This window comes from Furipterus horrens, unplaced genomic scaffold (genome assembly GCF_987537825.1).
Source record: "Furipterus horrens unplaced genomic scaffold, mFurHor1.1.pri manual_scaffold_10, whole genome shotgun sequence".
Taxonomy (NCBI): Eukaryota; Metazoa; Chordata; class Mammalia; order Chiroptera; family Furipteridae; genus Furipterus; species Furipterus horrens.
In genome coordinates, this window is record NW_028327180.1 from 78,958,572 (window position 1) to 78,978,566 (window position 19,995).

General features: G+C 57.1%; 1 protein-coding gene across 3 annotated transcripts in view; it reads right to left on the reverse strand.

Moving 5' to 3' along the window:
- Positions 1-19,401, reverse strand: part of TCF7 (transcription factor 7) — a 29,039-nt gene extending 9,638 nt beyond the window's left edge. For all 3 annotated transcript variants that reach the window (XM_090288328.1, XM_090288326.1, XM_090288327.1), the window contains exons 1-3: positions 19,022-19,401; positions 18,804-18,870; positions 18,168-18,292 (exon numbers count right to left, since the gene is read on the reverse strand). In XM_090288328.1, the coding sequence (XP_090144454.1) occupies positions 18,168-18,292; positions 18,804-18,870; positions 19,022-19,273 (444 nt within the window). In that variant the 5' untranslated portion in view covers positions 19,274-19,401. The remainder of the gene's footprint in view (positions 1-18,167; positions 18,293-18,803; positions 18,871-19,021) is intronic.
- Positions 19,402-19,995: the final 594 nt, after the last annotated feature.

Sequence of the window (19,995 nt, forward strand, 5' to 3'; positions counted from 1 at the left end):
AGCTGCTGCTCAGGGCCAAGGCCCAGCTTTGCATATCCTCAGGGCACCTCGGTGTCGGCCAGGGCCCTGGAAACTGCGACTGAGGCTCAGCTTCCACTCCCTCGTCCTCTCCCACTCACTACACCCAGGACTTCCCATGGGTGCTGCAGCCTGCAGCCTTCTTCTGCAGTTTCTCCAGTGGTAGTTTGTGCCATCTAGGCTTGCTGACCTTTTCATTGACCTCTTCACTATGGGATCCTGGGCCAGTCTGCCCCTTGTAAAATGAGGATGAGCATATCACCCTGCCTATCTCACTGGTCACAGATTCAAAAGTCCTGCTTTATCTCCCAGAATTTTTGGGAGCAGGAGCTGAGGGCCATGAAGGTAGGAAGCTTCCCAGAAACCTCTGGGGACTTTTTATTGATTGGTTCCTAGGACAGCGGTAGCCAGACAGCACCAGCCCTGGGCAGGCTTCATGGCAGCCAGGATGACTGAGCCTCAGGGTCCACTTCCTCAGGAACCTGGGACCCTTCACTGCCTGAGGGCCAAATGCCTGGAGCCCTGGCCCACCCAGTGGAATGAACACCCTCCACAGGCCCATCCAGACCACAGGGGACTTCTGAGTCTGAGCTCTTGCTTCAGAGAAGACTGTGGCATCCAACCCTGGCTCTGGTGCTTTGGCCCTCAGAGCTGTAAATCTGGATGCTGGGTGGGTACCTCTGTCCCTGGGAAGTCTTAGCAGCAGAGCCTGGGGCCCAAGGTGCCAGCTGCAGGAAGACAGTCCCAGAGTCCCACTCTACTCGGAGCAAGGTCGGGCAGGGACAGATGTTGGCCCCACAGCAGGTTTCTCAGCAAACCACCCTCCCTGAGGAGGGCTAGCTTTGGCCAGGAGGCCCTGAGGGAGGGCTTGCCCTGGGCCAGGCTGGTGAAGCCACCAGCTCACGCCAGGCCTAGGAAACCGCAGAATTCAGCTTGGCCAAGTACGTATGTGTGTGACGGCCAGCAGGGTGGGGTGGAAGGCGTTGCCTGGTGGACAGAGGGTTCACCCTGCCTACCAGCCTTCCCTGGGAACTGGGGAAAAGCCTCATTAAACAGGAGTCTGCAGTCAAAGCACAGGAGAGGTGCCAGGTGGGCAGGGGTGGAGCAGAGAGCCTGCTGGCAGCTGGAGGCCCTGAGGTGGCCAGGGGTGCAGGGCAGGGCACTGAGGGCCTGGCCAGGCTTTCCCACATGCATACGGCTGCCCTTCGGCCTCCCTCTCCAGCCCCTCTCCATGCCAGGTGGTGGTAGCCAGGGGATCTGTCTGGCACAGGCCCAGTGCACACACCCCCTCCGGCAGTGGAACGTCCCGCTCCACGGCCTCAGCACAAGGCTGTCCCAAGGCCAGGTTGCCTGGACCGGACGACAGGGTGGGTTGTCTGAGGCTTGGTGTGTGCATGAGGAGCCCAGTGATGGGAGCTCCCCGCTCCTAACCCCTGGTGGTGAGTGCCCCGCCTCCAAGGGAAGGAGCTAGGTGGATTTATCCCCCCTAGTCCCTGAGCATCACCATAGCACAACCTCACCTTTCTTTTTAGAGATGGGAAGGGAGGGAGAAAGAGGGAGAGAAACATCGACCAGTTGCCTCTCACACACCCCCAACTGGGGACCTGGCCCACAACCCAGGCATGTCCCTGGACTGCGGATCGAACTGGCGACGCCTGCATTTGCAGGCTGGCTCTCAACCCACTGAGCCACACCAGCCAGGGCAGAACCTCACCTTTTTTACCTCTGAGGGCAGGGAGTTGAGCACAGCGGGACACTTGTTAAGTGCTTACAGCACGGTGGGATGTATAAATGGATGGAAGACTCAACAACAGTCCATGGACCCCTGATCTTTGCCTTTGCCTGCAGCACCCCCCAGAACCTCTCTCCCACCCCCTTCGATCCACGGTGGGTCCAGGACTCAGACTCGTCCTGCTGCTGCACTGCTTTTACTGCTCTTCCCCAGGCCGAACTCAAGAGTCTGCTGTCCCAGAGGTGGTCCTCATGCCTTCAGGATATCTCCGTTAGCCACGGCTGGAAACTCCTGCCGTGGTGCCCTGGCATGCCTCCTCTGCTTGAACAGGCTGCAGCCAGGCAGGGGCCTGAGGGCGGGGTTGGGCAGGAGGAGGTGGAAGTGAGGGACTCCGGAGGTAGGTCTGCTCTGAAGTTGAGCTTGGGCCTGGCTGGGCTGCCCCCCTTCCCCTCCTTAGACACCCCCCAACTTCCTGCAGGCTCAGGTGAAAAATAAACAGTCGGCATTTTCCCGGCAGACCGCAGCGGCCTGCTCACAGCGCCCAGAGCCCTTGCCACCGCCAGCGGAGAAACTCCCTCGCCTCTGACAGTTGACTCTGAAAACCCCCAAACGCCTGAGCCCCATAACACTTTCCCAGAGAAGAAAGTTGCTGCTTCCTCTGGTCTCAAGACTGGGGTTGGGGGAGCATGTGGGGCCTGACCAGGCCCTCCCAAGAAGGCCTCCCTGTGGCAGGGGACTGTGCCCAGAGAAGCACCCACCCAGCCACCATCCCCTGCCCCACCTCCCCCCAATACACACACAAGGACTCTCATTTGGTCGTTATCAGCAGACACATTCAATCAGTATGTATTTACTGTGCTCCTACTATGTGCCAGGCAGGGGGAACAGCAACTGTTAATGAGAGCTCAGTGTTTACCACTGTTGCTAGGCATAGCTCTGGGCACCTTACAGAGTCTAACTCATACTCCTAAAGCAAATCTATGATATAGGTGCAATTATTATTCCCATTTGATAGATGAGGAAAGTCAGACACAGAGAGGATCTATACCTTGCTAAAGGAGACACAGCCAGTCAGTGGCAGAGCTGGGCTTCCACCCACTGTACTACAAAGGCTCTGTAGTTATGACAAGACAAGGGGGAGCAGGGGAGGGAGTCCCAGTCCTAAAGCCACTTTTCTCCCTTCTCCAGGCTGGCTGGTCCGAGCTACCAGAGCCAGCACTTCCCTGACAGTAAAAATGTTCCAGCAGGTTCTGGGACCCCCGTTACTGGTGTTCTGGCCACACCGCACCTGCCTGCCTGCCTCCTGGCGATTTCAGGGCATGGCCCCAGGGCCCCAGCCCACCTCTGTCCTGCTCACTACACACAGCCACACCCTAGCCATGTCCAGCCACTCAGGCCTGTTCTCCTGCCAGGGGCCCAGCTCTCCTCTCTCAGTGCCTTCCCAACCCCTTCCTCCCTCCTCTCCCAGCTTTTCACATTGCCTCCTGCTCTTTGCCAGGCTGCCTCCTCATGCTGACCTCCGTCTAAGGACCGTGACCTGGGCTGGGTTCCATTAGCCTAGCAGGCAGGGATGCCCACCTGGTGCAGGGGTCAGCCTGGAGGTCCTGGAGAGCAGAATCAACTTGCTGGTCATCTCTGCCCGTCCAGGTTCTGAGCACAGTCACTAAGGCCTGTTGAACGAAGGCCTCCAGCATCCCCGGTGCCAGAGAGCCGCTGCATGCCTCACCCGCTCGTCTGCCTGTGGCTGACTTCAGTCTCTCAGCTGTGGGCTCCTGGGGGTTCCCAGTGCCTGTTCTGCAGCTAGGGGGCGAGCCCCCAGAAGGAGAAGCAGATCCACACCTTGAGCCTCTGTTCCTTCTGGGGCAGGGCCTGACCAGACAGAGATGGGCTATTGATAATTACTGTTCTCTCCACCAAGGCACAGCAGTGAAACAGTATTAGAAATGTCACATGTGGTTGAGCAAGTTGCCTACAGCCAGTAGCTCCCCATCAGATCAGTGCAAGGGGACCCTTTGTGGGCTCTCAGGGAAGCCAGACAGTCACTCCCACCCCACCCCTCCTCTCACTGTGCACCAGCCACTGAGGGCTGTTGGCCAAGGGCCATGCTGTCCCCTCTGCTGGAGAACTCCCCCACTTGGCTCAGCCAGTTCCCTTCCACCTTTCAGGCCACATCATAAACGAGACTTCTTCCTAGAAGCCTTTGCTACCCTCCCCGTAGGAGCAGAAGTCCCCTGCGAAGGCCCGCCAGCCGTAGCCCCAGCCCGGCGTGGATGTGTGTTCCCATGTCTTCATGCCTTCCCCGAGGTCTGAGATTGTGCCCTGCAGTGTTTGTTACATACATGAAAGCTGGGTCTCTGGCAATGTGGGTGGGTTGGGCCTGCCCAGTCTGAGCCAGTGTTCAGTGAGAATGTGGCAGCACTGGACAGGGCACCCTGGCTGGGGCTGTGCACAAGGTCACAGCAGCAAGTTGCTCAGGCCACTGCTCAGAGCCAGGGACATCCTGCCCAGCACCTAAGACACTGTGCCGCCTCCTAACCTGTCTCCTGCCTGCCTGCAGTACCTCCTGGAGTCAGAATGACCAGACAAAGCCAGGCTGCCACTAGTTCAAATGGTACCTCTGTGCTTGTTAGAAGTACCCCTTCCTCTGGACAGGCACCCTGGCCCATGCCAGGACACGTGGCTTGGAGGGGAGCACAGTGCTGGCTGGGTTTCAGTTCCTTGGCCCAGAACCCCTGTCACCCCACATGGCGATCCTGCTCAGAAGGCCCCCTCCCGTTCTCACTTCTCTTCCCCACATTGCCAGGAGCCAGGCTCCATCCACACCCTGGCCCTGAGCATCTACTTTGGCCTCAGTCAGTTCCTCCAGGATCCTCTCCAGCCCCAGGACCCCCCAGCCCCACAGCTCCCTCGGACCTCAGTGTCTGGAGCTGGGGCCCATCATTCAGCACCACTGGTGCTTAGGTGCTAAGGAGGCTGGCCAGCTGCTGAGTGGGAGGCTCCCGCAGGCCTGGGACAGTAAGAGTGAACTTCTCAGAAGGAAGCAGACCCCCCCAAATCTTCCAGAGGAGACTCGCTTGCATATCAAGTGGGCCTCAATTTGTGGGCTCCTGCAGACCCTACCCCTGCAGACATACCCAGAGCTGGGCTCATGCCCTTTTATTCCCAACCACCACGCTGAGCCCTGCTGCCCAGGACACGGCGCTCTCCAGAGGATGGACCCAAAAGCTCCCCGCCCACAGCGTGCTGGACACCTTGTGCCAGACGCCCACCCAGAACTCGAAGCCGTGGCTGAGCTGGAGGGCTGGGGGTTGGCAGGGCCACACCCTGGTGGACCAGGAGGCTTTGGTCCTGCCTTCCAGCATAGGACTGTTGCCATGGCTGCAGAGCCCTGCCAGGTGCGTGTGGCCAGTCGACCAGCTGCCTGGCCTCGACATCAGATAACGGGCCCTGCCACACCAGAGATGAGGACCGGAGTCCCTGCATGCAGCCCTGGCAAACCACAGGCCTGCTCTGCTCTAGACCCAGCCCAGCCCGAGGCACCCCTGAGCAAGCTGAACCTCACTGCACTGAGTGGCCTGCCCCACGGCCTCCCGTGGTTTCTATGCATTCGTTTGTTTTCCTTCCTCCTCTTTGAGGTGAACGCCCCTCAGGACAGGATGTTTTTAGAGGAAAATACAAGCTTCCGGGAGCTGCTGCAGCAGAGCTGCTGGTTGATGCTACCGACACACAGTCTGGGGACTGCAGCAGCCCCATGGCTAGGCAACCGCCCCCTCACCCCCAGGCAGTCGCTCACCCAGTGCCCAGCTGTGCCAGAGCCCCTCGCGGGCTGAGGCAGGCCACGACCTCAGAGCTTGGCCTGGCTTTGGCAGTAGGGCAAGCGAGGCTCGGGGAAGGAGGCATTTGAGGAGTTCAGAGGTTTTGTTCCCCTGGAGCAAAGCCATAAGGCTTTGTGGAAAAGGCAGGAGGAAACCAGCAGGGGTGCAGACTTAGAGATGGCGGCCCCCACTACTGAGAGCCCACCTTGTGCCGAGCACCCTGCAGAGTTCCGCCCCCCCACCAGAATCCCACCAGTCTTCCCCACCACTTTGCAGATGAGCATGGAGAAGTCTGGAGAGATAAACGGCTTGCCCAAGGTCCCAGCGAGCAGTGACAGATGCAGATTTGAACCCAGCCCTTTGGGGTTCCTGGCCAAAGATCTTTATCACCCGGCAACAGACCTCCCAGGCTGGCTGGTGGTGTGCCACCATGGGGACCAAGGAGCCAGTGGCTCCCAGAGTCCCCCTGCCCCCACGATGAGTCTCCAGCCCACAAGGGGGCTGGGACCACCAATCTTGCCAGCAACACCTTGCCAAGGCCCTTTCTTGGAACAAAGTCTGGCAGCATGGCTCTGACCCCCACCTATGTGAAGGGGGCCTTCACCATGTCCTTGAGATGTTTTTGGTTCTGTCATAAATGACTAAAGGAAACGAGAGGTTCCCTCCCACAGGGTGTAGCCTGTGCTGTCCCCTCTACACGCGAGGAGTGGGATAGCCACCAGCACCTGGGGTGGCTTTCTGCAGGACTCGTCCAGAGGGAACTGCTGCCTAGGAGTGAGAGCTGACGGTCTGCAATGGCTCAAGGGTGGGGAAAGAGACTTGGAGATCTCATCCCCAGCCCCGGATTCACTCCAGCCAGCTTCTGAGGAGCAAAGACAAGACGGGGGTGTCAGAGCTGCCAGGCCTGTACCAGCCCCAGGAGGACAACTCTGCCCTGGGGCCACAATCAGGATGCTCACTCAGGTCTGACACTTGCAGCTATTGCCAGTTAAGACCCATGCGGCTCTGCCTGGATTGAGTTTAGTTTATCCAAAGGGAAAGAAAGCAAGGTGTGGGAGGATCTGCCAGAGGCTTCAGGCCCTAGAGTGCTTCCTCCCAGGCCCCTCATGCCCAGTGTAAGTGGGGAAGGGGGCAAGGCTGCCATGGGGCCCTCTCGCAGTGGAGCTCCCTAACGAGGCTGAGTTAGGGGTCCCGAAACCACACCCAACAGCTTGCAGATATACACCTAGGTTTACAGTATAAAAATACAGGGGACAGGGTGAAATGCCAAATTCCTGGGAGTGAGGAGTGGGGAGGAATGAAACAGGGTACCAGGGGGACCCAGCTGTACCTATAAAACCCATTTTTTCAAAATGAATGGAGAGATACATTGTGTAAGAGGCAAGGAAGCATGGTGGTTAAGGGCAGTGAATACAGAGGCAGATTCCTGGGTACAAATCCCTCTTCCAGCACTTACAAGGTACAAGTCCCTCCAGGTCTCAGGTAGCATGTCCATACCCCGTTGGACTGATGTCAGGATTGTGATCATAATGACAAAGGCAAGTGTGTCCCTGGAGCGAGGCTTTTCAGGAAAGCCATCCTTAGTGCCAGGCCAGGGCTGCTGGCCTTCAATTTCCTTTGGACTGTGGCCTGATTGCTATTGAGCCAGACTGCTGAGCTCCTGACTGGCCTTCAGTGACCAGAGCAGGGGGCGGGAGGCAGAGGCGGCAGCAATAAAAAAGAAACTGCTCTCTAAATGCCGCAGCAGGGCTGGTAGTTGGCCCTGGTTCCCAAACAGCTTTCCCTCTGGGGGTGGGGGTGCACTCAGGGACACCCTCAGCTTCCTCAGCCCAACAATTCTCTGTGTCTCAGTCTAGGAAACCCTCTAGCCCCACCCTGGACCACACAGAGGAGGGCACCTGGGCCCAGAGATGTCCAGCAGTGAGCTCCAAGCTAAGCCAGGACCATGACCTGTCCTTGCATCATGCAACAGACCTGATTCAATCTTCAGTGTCATCTATAAACACTTTTCCAGGGGACATTTAGTTTGGAATCCCTGGGCTCCTGCCTCCAACTAAGACACACAGCCCTTTTGGCCCCAGGAGCCCTGACCTTGCCAGGCATCCAGCAAGGGAAGGCTCCAGCCCGGACCCAGGCCCGGAGTGAGGAGGTCACACGCAGCAGGGGCAGTGAAGGCCAAATCCTTCCTTGGGGCCAGAGGAATCCAGCCGGACCCAGCTCACGAACCCAACAGGAGCAGGGGAAACGCTCGGCTTCTCAGCCTGCAATGCCCCCATCTCCATATAGTCAAGAGCAAAAGGGCAGGGCAGTGTGGAGCACAGGCTCTGAGATAACACAGATGTGAGCCCGAGTCCTGACTGCTGGGTACGAGCACGTTCTCAACTTCTCTGAGCCTCAGTTTCCCTGTCTGCAAAATGAGAGCAATGGTAGTATTTACTTTCTTGGCTTCTTGTAAAGGTCCTGATGTGGGGATTAAAAGCTCCTGGCACAGGCCTGGCATTACTGTATTGCTGCTGTTATTCTTTCAACAACTGTTTACTGAGCACCTACTGTGTGTCCTGCCTTGTGCAGGGCACTGAGGTTCCATCAGTGATGAGGACAAATGTGGCCCTCGCCCTGTAGGTCCTCTCTGGCCCTTTTTTGATCCAAACCACTATCCCTGAAACCTCCAACTCGACATGGCCATCAATCCTTGTGGCCTCAGCAATCTCAGCTTCATCTGTCCCCACACCCTGTGGACTGTGGTCACCCCCAGCTCCACCCATGGGGTTGCCCACCACAGCTGGGTGGCTCCCGGGCTGCATGCTGATTCAAATCCTGCCAGCAAGCTCTGGGGTGGTGGCCACAGCCTGGCACACACTCAGTGGCCACGCTGCCTGGACCCCCGGCTATACCCACCAGAGAGAGCTCACTGCTGCTGCTGCAGAGCTCTCACAGGCTGCCTCCCAGCATCCCGGAGGGCCCACCCACCCTCTGCCCGCCTGGCCGCTGGGCCAGCCACAGAACCATCTGATTTGAATGAAACTTCAAACTTAATGACTTTCATGCTGGTTATTTAAAACGCAATGTAATTTTCTTAAAACACCCTATTATTTCCTTTGATAGCTACAAAGCTTTCCCCAATCCCATAAGCATGTTTATTTTTAGGGAAAAGAGTGGTTTGCAGTTGGTCATGGGGACCATAGGGAAAGGGAACCCACAGAAAGCAGGGCAAAGAGTCAAGCCTAGCAGCCCAGAGACCCACAGCCGCCCTCCCTCCTGCTGGAGCAGGCTTTCCACTGACACCCTGGGGTGCTGGGCAGGCCCCCACCCTCCTCACAGAGCACCTCAGCCAGGGGCCCTCCTGTCTGCCATCTGACAGTTAAGGCCCCCTTTCTGTGCTCGCCTCCACAGGACCCCATCCTCACCTGTAGGATGGTTCCAATGGCTTCCCCATGAGCTTCCCCACAGACATTCCAGACATGTACGGCGCTGGGGAAGGGTCTCGAGGCCACCAACACACCCTCCCCTGCTTTCTCCTGGCTCCTCCAGACATGCTGCCCTGGGTGAGGCCTTGGGGCCTGAGGCTTTGACCAGCTGGAGATCGGTGCCCAGATCAAGTGGTCCCAGGCAGTGGCTGCCCACACTGGGAGCACGGGTGGGTGTGGTCCCACCCATTGGGGCTCCCTGGCACAGGAGGTGGCCTGGTGGTGGGTGTTCGTGCAGAGGTCAGCTGAGCCTCCCCAATGCGGGGTGTCTTCTGGGAGTGGCTATTTTTAGATCCCAGGCTTTCATGTGGCCAAATGATGTGGAGTTTACAAAGCATCGGTAATGCGTTTCAGATGGCGGCACAGCAGACCAGGAGGCTGGGCCTCCTGCCACCAGAGCCAGGTCAGAGTTAGTCAGAATACCCTTAGCCTAGGCTCCCGTCACCTGTCCATCTCCCCACGATCCCTTCTTGTCTGGTGGGAGGCTGGCCCTGGAGCAGTCCTTGCAATGCCTAGCAAGCCCCACCTGAGGCCTGACCAAGCAGCGGGCCCCTCCAGCCAATACTTCTCTGAACCTCAGAAATCCTCCAGGGTCAGGGACCCCAACCCCATTTTAGAGGAGGGAACAGGCCTATAGAGGTTAACAGATTTGCTCGAGGTCATACAGCCAGGAGGAGGTGGCCTTGGTCCCTCGGCTTCCTTCCTTCCCCATCACAGGTCGCTGGCTCACCAGCAATGGGGCTTTCTACTGCCACCCCAGGCTATGTGAGCCCACCCCTGCAGCCCTAACTATGCAAACCCCAAAGCCCACTGCCCCCTGGAGCCACAGCCTTCCTGTCCACGCCTGCAGTCATCTGGAAGCAGATAGTGGGGCCCAGACAGCTCTCTCGTCCTTGGAGACAGGAGTTGGTTGTTTTGATGGGAAAGTGAGGGGTCAGGGGGAGCTTATTTGGCGGCGCATCTACTTCCTCTGATGTCTGGGGAGCTGTGGCTGTGCACATGGGCCATGGTGTGCCGGCTGTGTCACCAGTGTCCTCTGGGCCCAGGCAGGCAGTCTCCAGGGGTCGGACAGGCTACAGAGGCAGCCTCCCCAGAGGGCCACACTCACACCCGTCTCAGCCCCACCCCAGGCCAGGGCCCCTAACCAGCAAGGGATAGTCTCTTCCCCCACTAGGGGACCCACAAGGAGAGACCCACGTTCCAAAGCAGGACCAGAAGGGGCCAAATCCTCTGACCAGGACAAACCCATCCGCTGCAGCTGAGATTTCATGCACGCAAAGGCCGATGTTGGCCACAGCTTTTAAGGAACAGAGGTGGCACCCAGGTCCAAAGGAAGGAGCAACAATGTCCTGGGTTCTCAGAGACCCCCACCCTTCCCAGACTCCTGGGACCTCAGAGCCTGCTAGAGACAATGCTGCAGAGAGGCGCTCTCAACACGCAGGCTAAATCACCAGTAAGTAGGATCTGGCCTCTGTGGTTCAGTTCTCCTTGGTAAGCAGGGGGCCAAAATCCTGGACTCATGATCCTAGAGAAACTGAGTCAGACACAATGACACAAAAAATGGAAACTTTCACTTCTGGGGTACTCTTGCTGTGCATGTGCCAACCAGCTCGGGTTGCCCCGAAGCCCACCCTCTCCCCAGGCCCTGCTCACACTGCGTTCACACCCGTGCACCCACCAGTGGCCATCCTGTGCCAGATGCAAGCTCTGCCTACCTCACCCTCCACATGCGACTCAGATCATGAGCTCTGGAACCAGCACTGCCTGGGTGTCAAGGCCACATGCTCGGCCATCTGGGTTGGACCTTCTTCTCCAGCTTCACCATGTGGCCCTCTCGGATCTGGGCTTTGGGTCGCCCTTCCAATGACCAAGAACGTACTGGTTTCTGCCTTGCCCCTCTGCTCAAGCTGTTCCCCCACCTAGAGTAGCACTCTCTCACACTCTACTGTGCAGGTTCCTGGCCAGCTGGAACCTGTCCTGGCTGCCCCCACTGGCCTCTATCCCTCGTCAGTGCCCTTTATCCAACTCAGGTAGAACCTCAGAACTGAATCTGAGCCCCCAGGCAGCTTTGCCAGGACGGAGCTCTGGGAGTGCAAAGGCAGCTGCCTTCTCAACGCTGAGCTGAGGCCAAGTATACAAGTGGGAGATGCTCAGTAAATGCCAACAAGGGTCTGGGCTAGGATTCCAGATCCAGTGGGCACCATATCATCGACCAGCTGAGGGCCCGGGGACCCGGCGGGCAGAATAGCTGTCCTCCTTGTACTGCCCCAGGGGAGCCGAGCTGAGGGAGAGCATCACCGCTCCAGTCCAATCTCAGCTTCAGGGACATTAACACACTGGTTTCCACTCATGAAGCACCTACTATGTGCTAGGGACCCCCCCCCACACACACACACTCTCAATCCATTCCACAGTAACCCATGGAGGTAAAACCCTCATTATCCTCGATTGTAGATGAGGAAACTAAGATCAAGAGGGGTTAAGTAACTTACCCAGGGTCACTCAGCCAAGAGGTGGCAGATGTATTTGAGGGGGGAGATCTTCCAGACTCCATGCCTTCCCCTTCCACTCCTCGGGCTAGTCCCTTCCCTAACCTGGTCTCATTGTCCCCACCTGCAGAACGAGGGTTGTTACTGGAGAATCCGGACACTGTACTGTTGGGGGAGGGGGGCCCCTATGACCTGATAAAGCACCTGTTTCCTCCAACGGAGTCTTGTTTGTACACAGTGGCAGGAAGCAGCCAGTCACAAGGTATGAGGGAGTGTGACTGTATGTCTTCGAGACCGCAGCTTCCTAAGGAAGCTCCCCTTGCTCCTCCATGTGGTTGTGCCTGCCCTGATCCAGCCTCGCCTCAGCAGTTCTGACTCAAAGCCAGTGCCCCTAGAGCCCATCCTTACAGCTCTGCTAAACCTTCTCTTGCAAGGAAACGGGGTGGGGATCTCAGGAGACCCAGGAGGGCATGGCTACCTGCAGCCTCTGAGAGGTAGCCATCGAGACCTCCCTTTAAGCCCACTCACACCTGAGTCTCTGGGCAGCTGGGGAGATGGGCAGAGCAGGTATGGATGCCCCCATTTGCTGGTTGTGAAAACTGGCTTGGGGCAACCACAGCAGGGCTACAGGAAGAATGCCTGGGTCCTGGCAATGAACCCAGGGCTCTCTGTCAGCCCTTCCCCTTGCTGAGCTAGAGGGCAGCCCTAAAACTGCAGGCCCTGAAGACGGGGCAGGGCAAGGGTCTGCAGGATGGGTCTTCCTCGCCCTGAAAGGCATCAAGGGGGCACTCTGAGTGAAGTCTGACCTTGGGAGCAGCTGGGGGGAGGCTGCAGACTTTCCAAATACCACAGCCAATACCACAGGAAAGAATGCAAGTCAAAATAGCTTCTAAATCCCATTGCCCACCACAAACCTACTCAATGAGTGACAAGAGGGAAGAGTCCACGTTAGCCATTCATGCTCAGGCCCTGCAGGACCCCCGAAGTGAACTGGGATGACAAGGAAGCAAATGCTGATTCTTCCTCCCTCTTGATCCCTGATTTTCCTTGAACACTGTGCTCCAGGTAAATAAACAAAATGGCAATTAAGGACTAATTTGTGCAGAGCGACAAATTACTAGAGAAGGCAGCCTGTGAGCACCCTGGAGGCCGTGTGAGACTCAACGTGAGAGATAAACCAGGAAGCAGCAACAGGCACTTTCTGGGGGTCTGCAAGCATGCACCCCACACCAAGGGAAGTGTTAGGGTGAGACATGGTAGTTGCGTGCAAGGCCAGCCAGGTGAGGAAAGATCTGAGGATGGCTCAGAGTCTAAGGACCATGTGGATCTTCTCCCTTTCTTTTTTCCTTACAAACAGCGTAAGCCCCTTTCATCCTGTGTACAAGGGTTCTATCTGGCTGGGGAAGGGGGGGCCTATGTCAGATAAACCTTTGGGGTGGTGGGAGAGGATTCTCAGGATAAACTGAGTGGCCCCAGGAATAGCACATCCAAGAACCCCTGGGGAAGGCAGGGCAGTGAGAAGGGGTCTGAGAACTGGTGTCCCCACCTTAGGGCTGGCCCCTAGGGTTCAGATCCCCAAGCCCTTGCGGCCACGGTGGAGACACAGCCCTCCAGATGGGAGTCCACATGGGCTGACCAGGGGGCCCAGCACTGAGTCCCGATGGTCCTAGAGGAGCCAGGACAGAAGGGGAGAAAGCATCAGTCATGGGCAAACGCCACCGTCCCAAGCCCAGCACTTTCCTGGGCACTTTCCTGGGCACCTCCCTGGCACTTCTGCCTCCTGTCTTCACTCCAAGTGCTGGCAGGGGGGCTCACCACTGCCACTGTGCCAATGACACTAAGTGGGACACTTCTGACACCTGGGCTATTTTTGATCCAAGCATGGCAAGTGCCTCATAAGGCAGGGCCAGCCGCCTTGGCCTGAGGAGCCATGAGGGTGGGCAAGGTGGCCACGGCCCAGGGCCATGACGGAGGGTACCAGCTGATGGTCAGAGGAGGTCTCTCTGAGGTGACATTTGAATTACGCCCTGAATGAGGAATGAGAAGGTGGCGGCTATGTTAAGAGCAGGGAAAGAATTCCAAGCTGAGGGGACAAGTGCAATGGTCCTGAGGTGGGAAAGTCTTGTTGGTTGTAAAACAAGACGCTGAGGGGGCTGTTGTTTGGGGAGAGAAGGGTCCAGTGCCAACAAGGGGGGGTGGTCAGTAGGTGCTGGGCACACAGGTTGCATGAGTGGTGTGGACTTCACCCCAGGAGCAATGGGAAGCCGCTGCAGGGTTTAATCAGGTGAGAGATGGCATCTGATTGTGTTTCTAAAGGACCCTATAGGCACGGTGTGGAGCCTGGAATAGGGGTTAGAGTAGGTGTTAGGGTGGGGGTAGGGACAGAGGGACCCTGGAGGAGGCTGTTGCTGCCACCCCTTTATGCAGGATGGTGATGCTTGGGCTTGAGGGTGGACACTGAAGTGGAGAATTGGAAAGTCTGGGGTGTCTGGAGGGGAGACCAGATGCCTACCAGGCCCCTTTCTCCACCAGTCAGACAACTGCCTTTTTGGGAGGCTGCTCAGCAGACCCTCCTCCTAAGCCAGCTCTGCCCAGGATGCCCCCCGCTGGGCCTTTGTGACAGCATGCCTCTGCCAGAATGCCAGGAGGGAGTCCTCGGCCAGGCGCTCCTAGAGGCAGGCACTGGTTCTGGTCCATCTAGTGCTCAGCCCGGATCCAGCCTCCCTTCTAACAGGCTTCACTCCATCCAGAGCTGGTTACCAACCGTCACCAACCCTCCCTAACAAGGCCCGAGCTCTCCTGAGGGGTGCGGAGGGCTGGGTGGGTGCATCTCTGCACAGCTCCGCTGAAGAGGCTGGCCATGTGTCAGCAGCACTTCCTTCCTCTGCTTAGTCTTGTTCACGCCCTCACCTCCTGCTCCCCCAGGGCTTGTCTGCACAGCCCTCACCTGAACCCCAGACCCTGGAGTCAGGGAATGTGAACCGGATGGCCGGGAGCCCTAGCAGGAGCCCACTGCCTCAACTGGGCTCCTCCGCCCTGGAGCTGATGCCTGCTGCCCCCCGCCCCACCCACCCCTGCTCGGGGAACGCCCGGGTCCCAGCAAGGCTGTGGATCTCAGACACAGGCAAAGTGCTCCAAGTCCCAACAAGAGCCAAAAGCCTCATTTTTTCCCCTGTATTGAGATATAATTCACATATCATAAAATTCTTCATTATCATGTATACAATTCAGTGGCTTTTAGTATAGTCAAAGGTTGTACAACCTTCTCCACTAACTCCAGAACATATGCATCACCACAAAAAGAAACCCCATTAGTCACTCCCTCTTCTCCCAGGCCCCGACAACCCCTCATTTACTGTCTGTCTCTATGGATTTGCCTATTCTGGACATTTCATGTAAACGGTGAAAGGCTCGCCCTGGCCAGGTGGCTCAGTTGGTTAGAGCATCGTCCTGTAACTAAAAGGTTGTGGGTTCGATTCCCGGCCAGGGCACATACCTAGGTTGTGGGTTCCATCTCTGGTCCCAGTGCATACAGGAGGCAAGCAATCAATGTTTCTCTCTCTCTCCTCTTCCTCTTGCTCTAAAAAGTCAATAGAAACATATTCTTGGGTGAAAAAAAAAAAAAAAATTTAACTAAAAAAAAATTAAAGATTAAAAAAAAAATGACAAAAGGCCCAGCAGCCTTCCAGGCCACAGGTTCCAAGTGGACCCCATGGAAGGGGCCAGGAGAGCAGTGTGGCCTCCTGCTCTTTTTGAGATGAAGATTTGCACCAGACCATCAATCAGTCCCACCATTCAAGAGTCTGAGTTTCCCTAAGGAATGATGCCTTACTTATCATCCCAGAAGCCCCTCAAAGTCCAGTCCAGGACCAACTCACGCCCCTCTACCCCCACCCTCAGCTCTCAGAGCAGGGAAAACAAAACCAAAATGAGGAGTGGCTACTGCTCTAGGCCAGTAACTGTCTGCAGGCCCACAGGAGATGCCTGACAAACATCAGCCATGAAGTCAACTTTGCCCTAATTCCCCTTCCCCTAACAGAGTTTACAAGAAGCCAAATACCAAAATAAAACAGAACTTTTTTGGAAAAAAATTTCTCTTTGCCCTGTGGCAGTTGCTCCTGGTGAGGCTTGAACCTGCCTGTTTCAAGGTTATGCAGTGTGGCAGCTACATGGACAATCCACCCATGCATGGGCAGTGGAGGTGCCTGGCAGGGGTTTCCCCACTGTCTAGGCACTCAAGGGACTGGTCTTGAGCTTCTCAGCACAAGGCTAACCACTTGGATTCTCTCAGAGAGGGCTGGGGGGCTCGGTCTAACGCCCATGGGCAGGGGCCAGGCAGCCTTCACCTGTGTGGTGGAGGGAGCTCAAGAAAGCTCCGCTTTGAAGAAAACCTCCCAAGGCGGTTTTTCCCACTTTAAGAGAATCTTTTTGATTCTAGACACATGAACCTTGAGTCACAATGATAAATGTGCTCCTAAAACACAGGATCAATTAAATTTGCTTTTTAAAACCCAACCATATTTTAAATGTCTATATAACTCTAGTAATGCAAGCAACTACTCTTATTTGCTATTTGCTTATTACTAATCAAGCTTTCTTAAAAGAAACTCCACTACATTCACATATATCTTTCTCACCCGATGTCACCCCTACTAAGGCCCTTGCCTCTGTCCTTGTCCCCACCCTCTGGAACAGCTGGCACCAGGGCACCGAAATTCAGCGCCAGAGCGTGCCCTCCTTCTGTGTTCCCAGAAGCCTGGCAACAGAAGGCTGTAGCTAAGTGGGGAGGAGAACCAGGGGACCTGCCCTTCTACGAGAGGGTGTGACACAGAGAGATGCATCTGCTGTGCCTTGAGAAAGACCCTTAAGTTGAAAGAAAGGAATGATCCAGGCCAAGGGAGTGGTATTATGCCTGACCCTCTGCACTGCAGGCCCCTCATCCTTAGTGCCGGAGCTGGTCATGCATCCACCTACTCTTTGACCAAAGTGAACTAAAGGACACCAAATGGTCATCACCACGCCCCTAGAGAGAATGAGGCCCTCCCTCTCCACACACCCAGCCACGACTTGCCCAGGCCATGAAAGGAAATCAGAAACACCGCTTTTAAACCACTGTGCAATCACCAGAAGCAGGAGGGGAGCCTGCCTTGATAGGCCCATGCTTGGCATAGGCCTTTGGTCTAGTCATTGTTACCACAGTGACTCCAGTTCCTGACCAAAGAAGCAAGCAACTCACCTGCCAGTGGTTTGGTAGTGCTAGGTTATGTCAACTTGGCCCAAATCGAAGGGGGCCCCAAAAGTGTCTTTGTTAAGCATCTGCTGTTGGGAGGTGGAGATCTCTCAGGAGAGCTGCTAAATCGGGTGGCAAGGCCAGTGTGCAGGCCCGCACCCTGCTAGACTTGAAAGGAAGCAAACATCTAGGTAGAGCCACCCCAGAACACAAAGACCGACAGAACACTCATCCCACATGCTCCTCCTAGAGGTGAGAAAATGGGGGTCCAAAGGGCAAGGAACTCATGTCCTGAGTCAGCTGTCTACAAGGTTTTCCACCCTGAGTTTCTGGAGAGGCCTCAACCAGTCTTCTCACCTCCCACTACCTTCAGCATGAAACAGCTCTCTGAACCAACCCTCCTATTCCAGATCAGAAACAGCCAGGCAGTCACCCTCCTCCCTCAGGTGACCTCTGCCACTAGCCATGGGAGCCTCCCACTCACGGGCCCCACCTACACTGGGCCTACATTTGCACCCAACGGGCATCCACCAGAGACCCCCAAACCTTTCATGTACTCTAGGAGTGCTAACCTCACCCCAGCCTGGGCTACCGGACAACTGAAACACTAATCTGAATTTTTTTTAAAGTACAGCTTAACTGCTCCAAAGCCCTCAGAACAGGCTCTTCACATGTGAGGTCATCTGCTCCAATGGGCAGAAAAGCATGGTTTGTAATGATCATTAAATCTTTTCAAAGCACTGGGTTCTTCCTTAAACATACTGAGTTTACAAATTCATTAAACAGGCCCCTTACCAACACTACTGAACACCTCGGCAAACCCTTTGTGGTGCGTTTGAGACCAAGCCAGCTTCATTAAAAACCCACTTTCCACACATGGTGTTCAGGGTCTTTCCCTGGCAAGGGTGTGCTCATGCCAATAAAGACAGAGCAAGTAGAACATCCACAACCAGGAGATGTGAAGCCAAGCAGCGTTTCTGCGGGTTCCTCTAAGCACCAAGGCCTGGTTGGGGCTTCAGGCTTTAGGGAGAAGGCTAACTACAAAGGTCACAGCTCAGACCACACTATGTACACCACCCTTGGGAGCCAGGGAGTGGGTCTCAGCTCAAAAGTTCTCCCTAGTACACTCCACCCCAGCATCACCTAGCGCCAGGATAACAGGGCCTACACCTGCTGAGAGCAAGCTGGGAAGACAAAAGCCAACAGCTAGTGGGAAGTGGGGTGCCCAGGGCTGTCCCTCCTTACTTCAGCAAGGTTCTCTGCTGGTTCAGATCCTACTGGGCATGAATGGGAAAACAGACCAGAACAGAGTTCTCACGTATCTATCTGTTGTAAGCAAAAGTTACTTCTTGCCCTGCCTCACCTACCTGGTCAAGAAGATAGCTGGCACCGGGCTGGGCTGTTCAAGCCACTTACCAGTGGGGGTTGCGGCTGGGGGTGCTGTCCTGCTCCCGAGGGGGGCGGGTAGTGCATGAGCAGATTGAAGGCGGAGTAGACGGTGTCTTTGTACATGCCGCTGGCGCACTCCGGGGCCTTCAGGCCTGGAAAAACCACAGCGGGGTCAGACTCGACAGCCCGGGCGGCTCTGGCTGAAGGCTGTCTGCTCTCTAGAGAAAAATAAGACTTGCCAAGGGGTCCCCTTCCAGATCGTGACTTGAAAAAGAATGGAATGAGGGTGCCCGCAATGCCAAGTTTTGATGAAGAACCCCAAGTCCGGGCCTCCTCTAGGCGACCCCTACCTGACTCCCACCCCGTTAGCAGACCGAGGCAACTTGGCCAACGCTTTCTCCCCAACACAGGGGATTTGTCAGTCACCTGGGCAGGAGGGGAGGCGGAGATGGCGGGGGTCTGTTTACTCCTATAAAGGTCAGGGCACCGGAAGTGACTCGAGCCCGGAGGCGCCCGGGAAACCCGCCCCCACTCCCCCCACCCCCCTGGGTTTTACCGCCTCCTGGAGCTGCAGCTGGGGGGAGGCACCCCTTCGGCTCCCTCCCTCCCATGAAGGCCTGGGCCTTAACGGGTGGAGGAGAGCCAGGCAATGCAGAAACTCACCGTTCTCCAGAGATTCTGGAAGTTTGTCGGGAAAAAGTCTCTGCGAAGTGTGTTCCCGCCCGAGCGCCTGAGGGGACAGAGGGGCCGTAAGGGGCGCAAGAAAAGCTGGGGACTCGGGGCCAGGGACAGCCGGGGCTCTAAGGGATGGGGACCCCGAGAGCCGCGGAAGGGAGGGGCCGCGGCCCTCGGGAAGGAGCGGGGCACTGGTCGACGCTCACCTCGGCCCCGACCTCGGCCTCGCCACGGGCCCCGGCGCCAGCCCCCGGGACCCCCGCGCCGCCCGCCGCGCCCTCGGACTCATTGACCAGCGACGACTTCAGCTCAGCCAGGTCGCGCTCAGGGCCCGCGGCGCTGTCGCGGCTCTTGTCGTCCTGCTCCTCGCCCTCGTCTTGGAAGGCCAGCAGCTCGTCGGGCGCGCCGAGGTCGTCGCCGCCGCCCGCGCCGCCCCCGCCCGAGTCCAGCTGCGGCATGGTGCGCTCTGCCCGGTGGGACTCGGGGCGCAGGAGTGAGGGGCACGGAGGCGGCGAGCCCGGAGTCCGGACCTCCGAGCCCGGAGTGCGGCGGGCGGACTCGGCCTGGGCGGGATGCGGGAGCTGGGCGCTGGGCGCGGGCTCCGGGCTCAGCGGCTACGGGAGCTGGCGGGTCCGAACATCAAAGGCGCCGCCGGCGGAGTGCGGGGGGCGGGGCGGGGACGCCGGGGGCGGGCCGGGATGGTGGGCGGAGCCAAGTCGCTCCGCCCCGCCCCCCTCTCCGGGGAGCGGTGGGGACGCGCCCAGTGGATATAGTCTTAAAGGGCTCGCTCTCTGTTGTAACTCGAGTCAGGCGTTGGAAGACCCTGAAAATCACCACCCATCTCCTAAAATGCTGGGACTTTAAAGGACTCCGACCCTGCTTCCTCATCTAGCGATTCCCGCCCCGCGCCTAGATGTACCCTAGATTCTTTGGGTGTCTTGGAACAGGATCCAAGGTGTGAACTGCGTCTGTACCCCCCGCGCAGGACGTTCTGGGCTTGAAACTGGGGATTTCCTCGAGCTTGGGGCTGCTCGGAGACCAACCCTGGGCCGGCAGGATTAGGCCTCCTCAAAGCCTCATTCTCCAAACTTAGGCCAATCAGGTCGCTCACTGACTGACAACGCTAACGTATGCATATATCCGCCCCACATTTATTGAGCGCCTGTTGCACGTGGGGTTC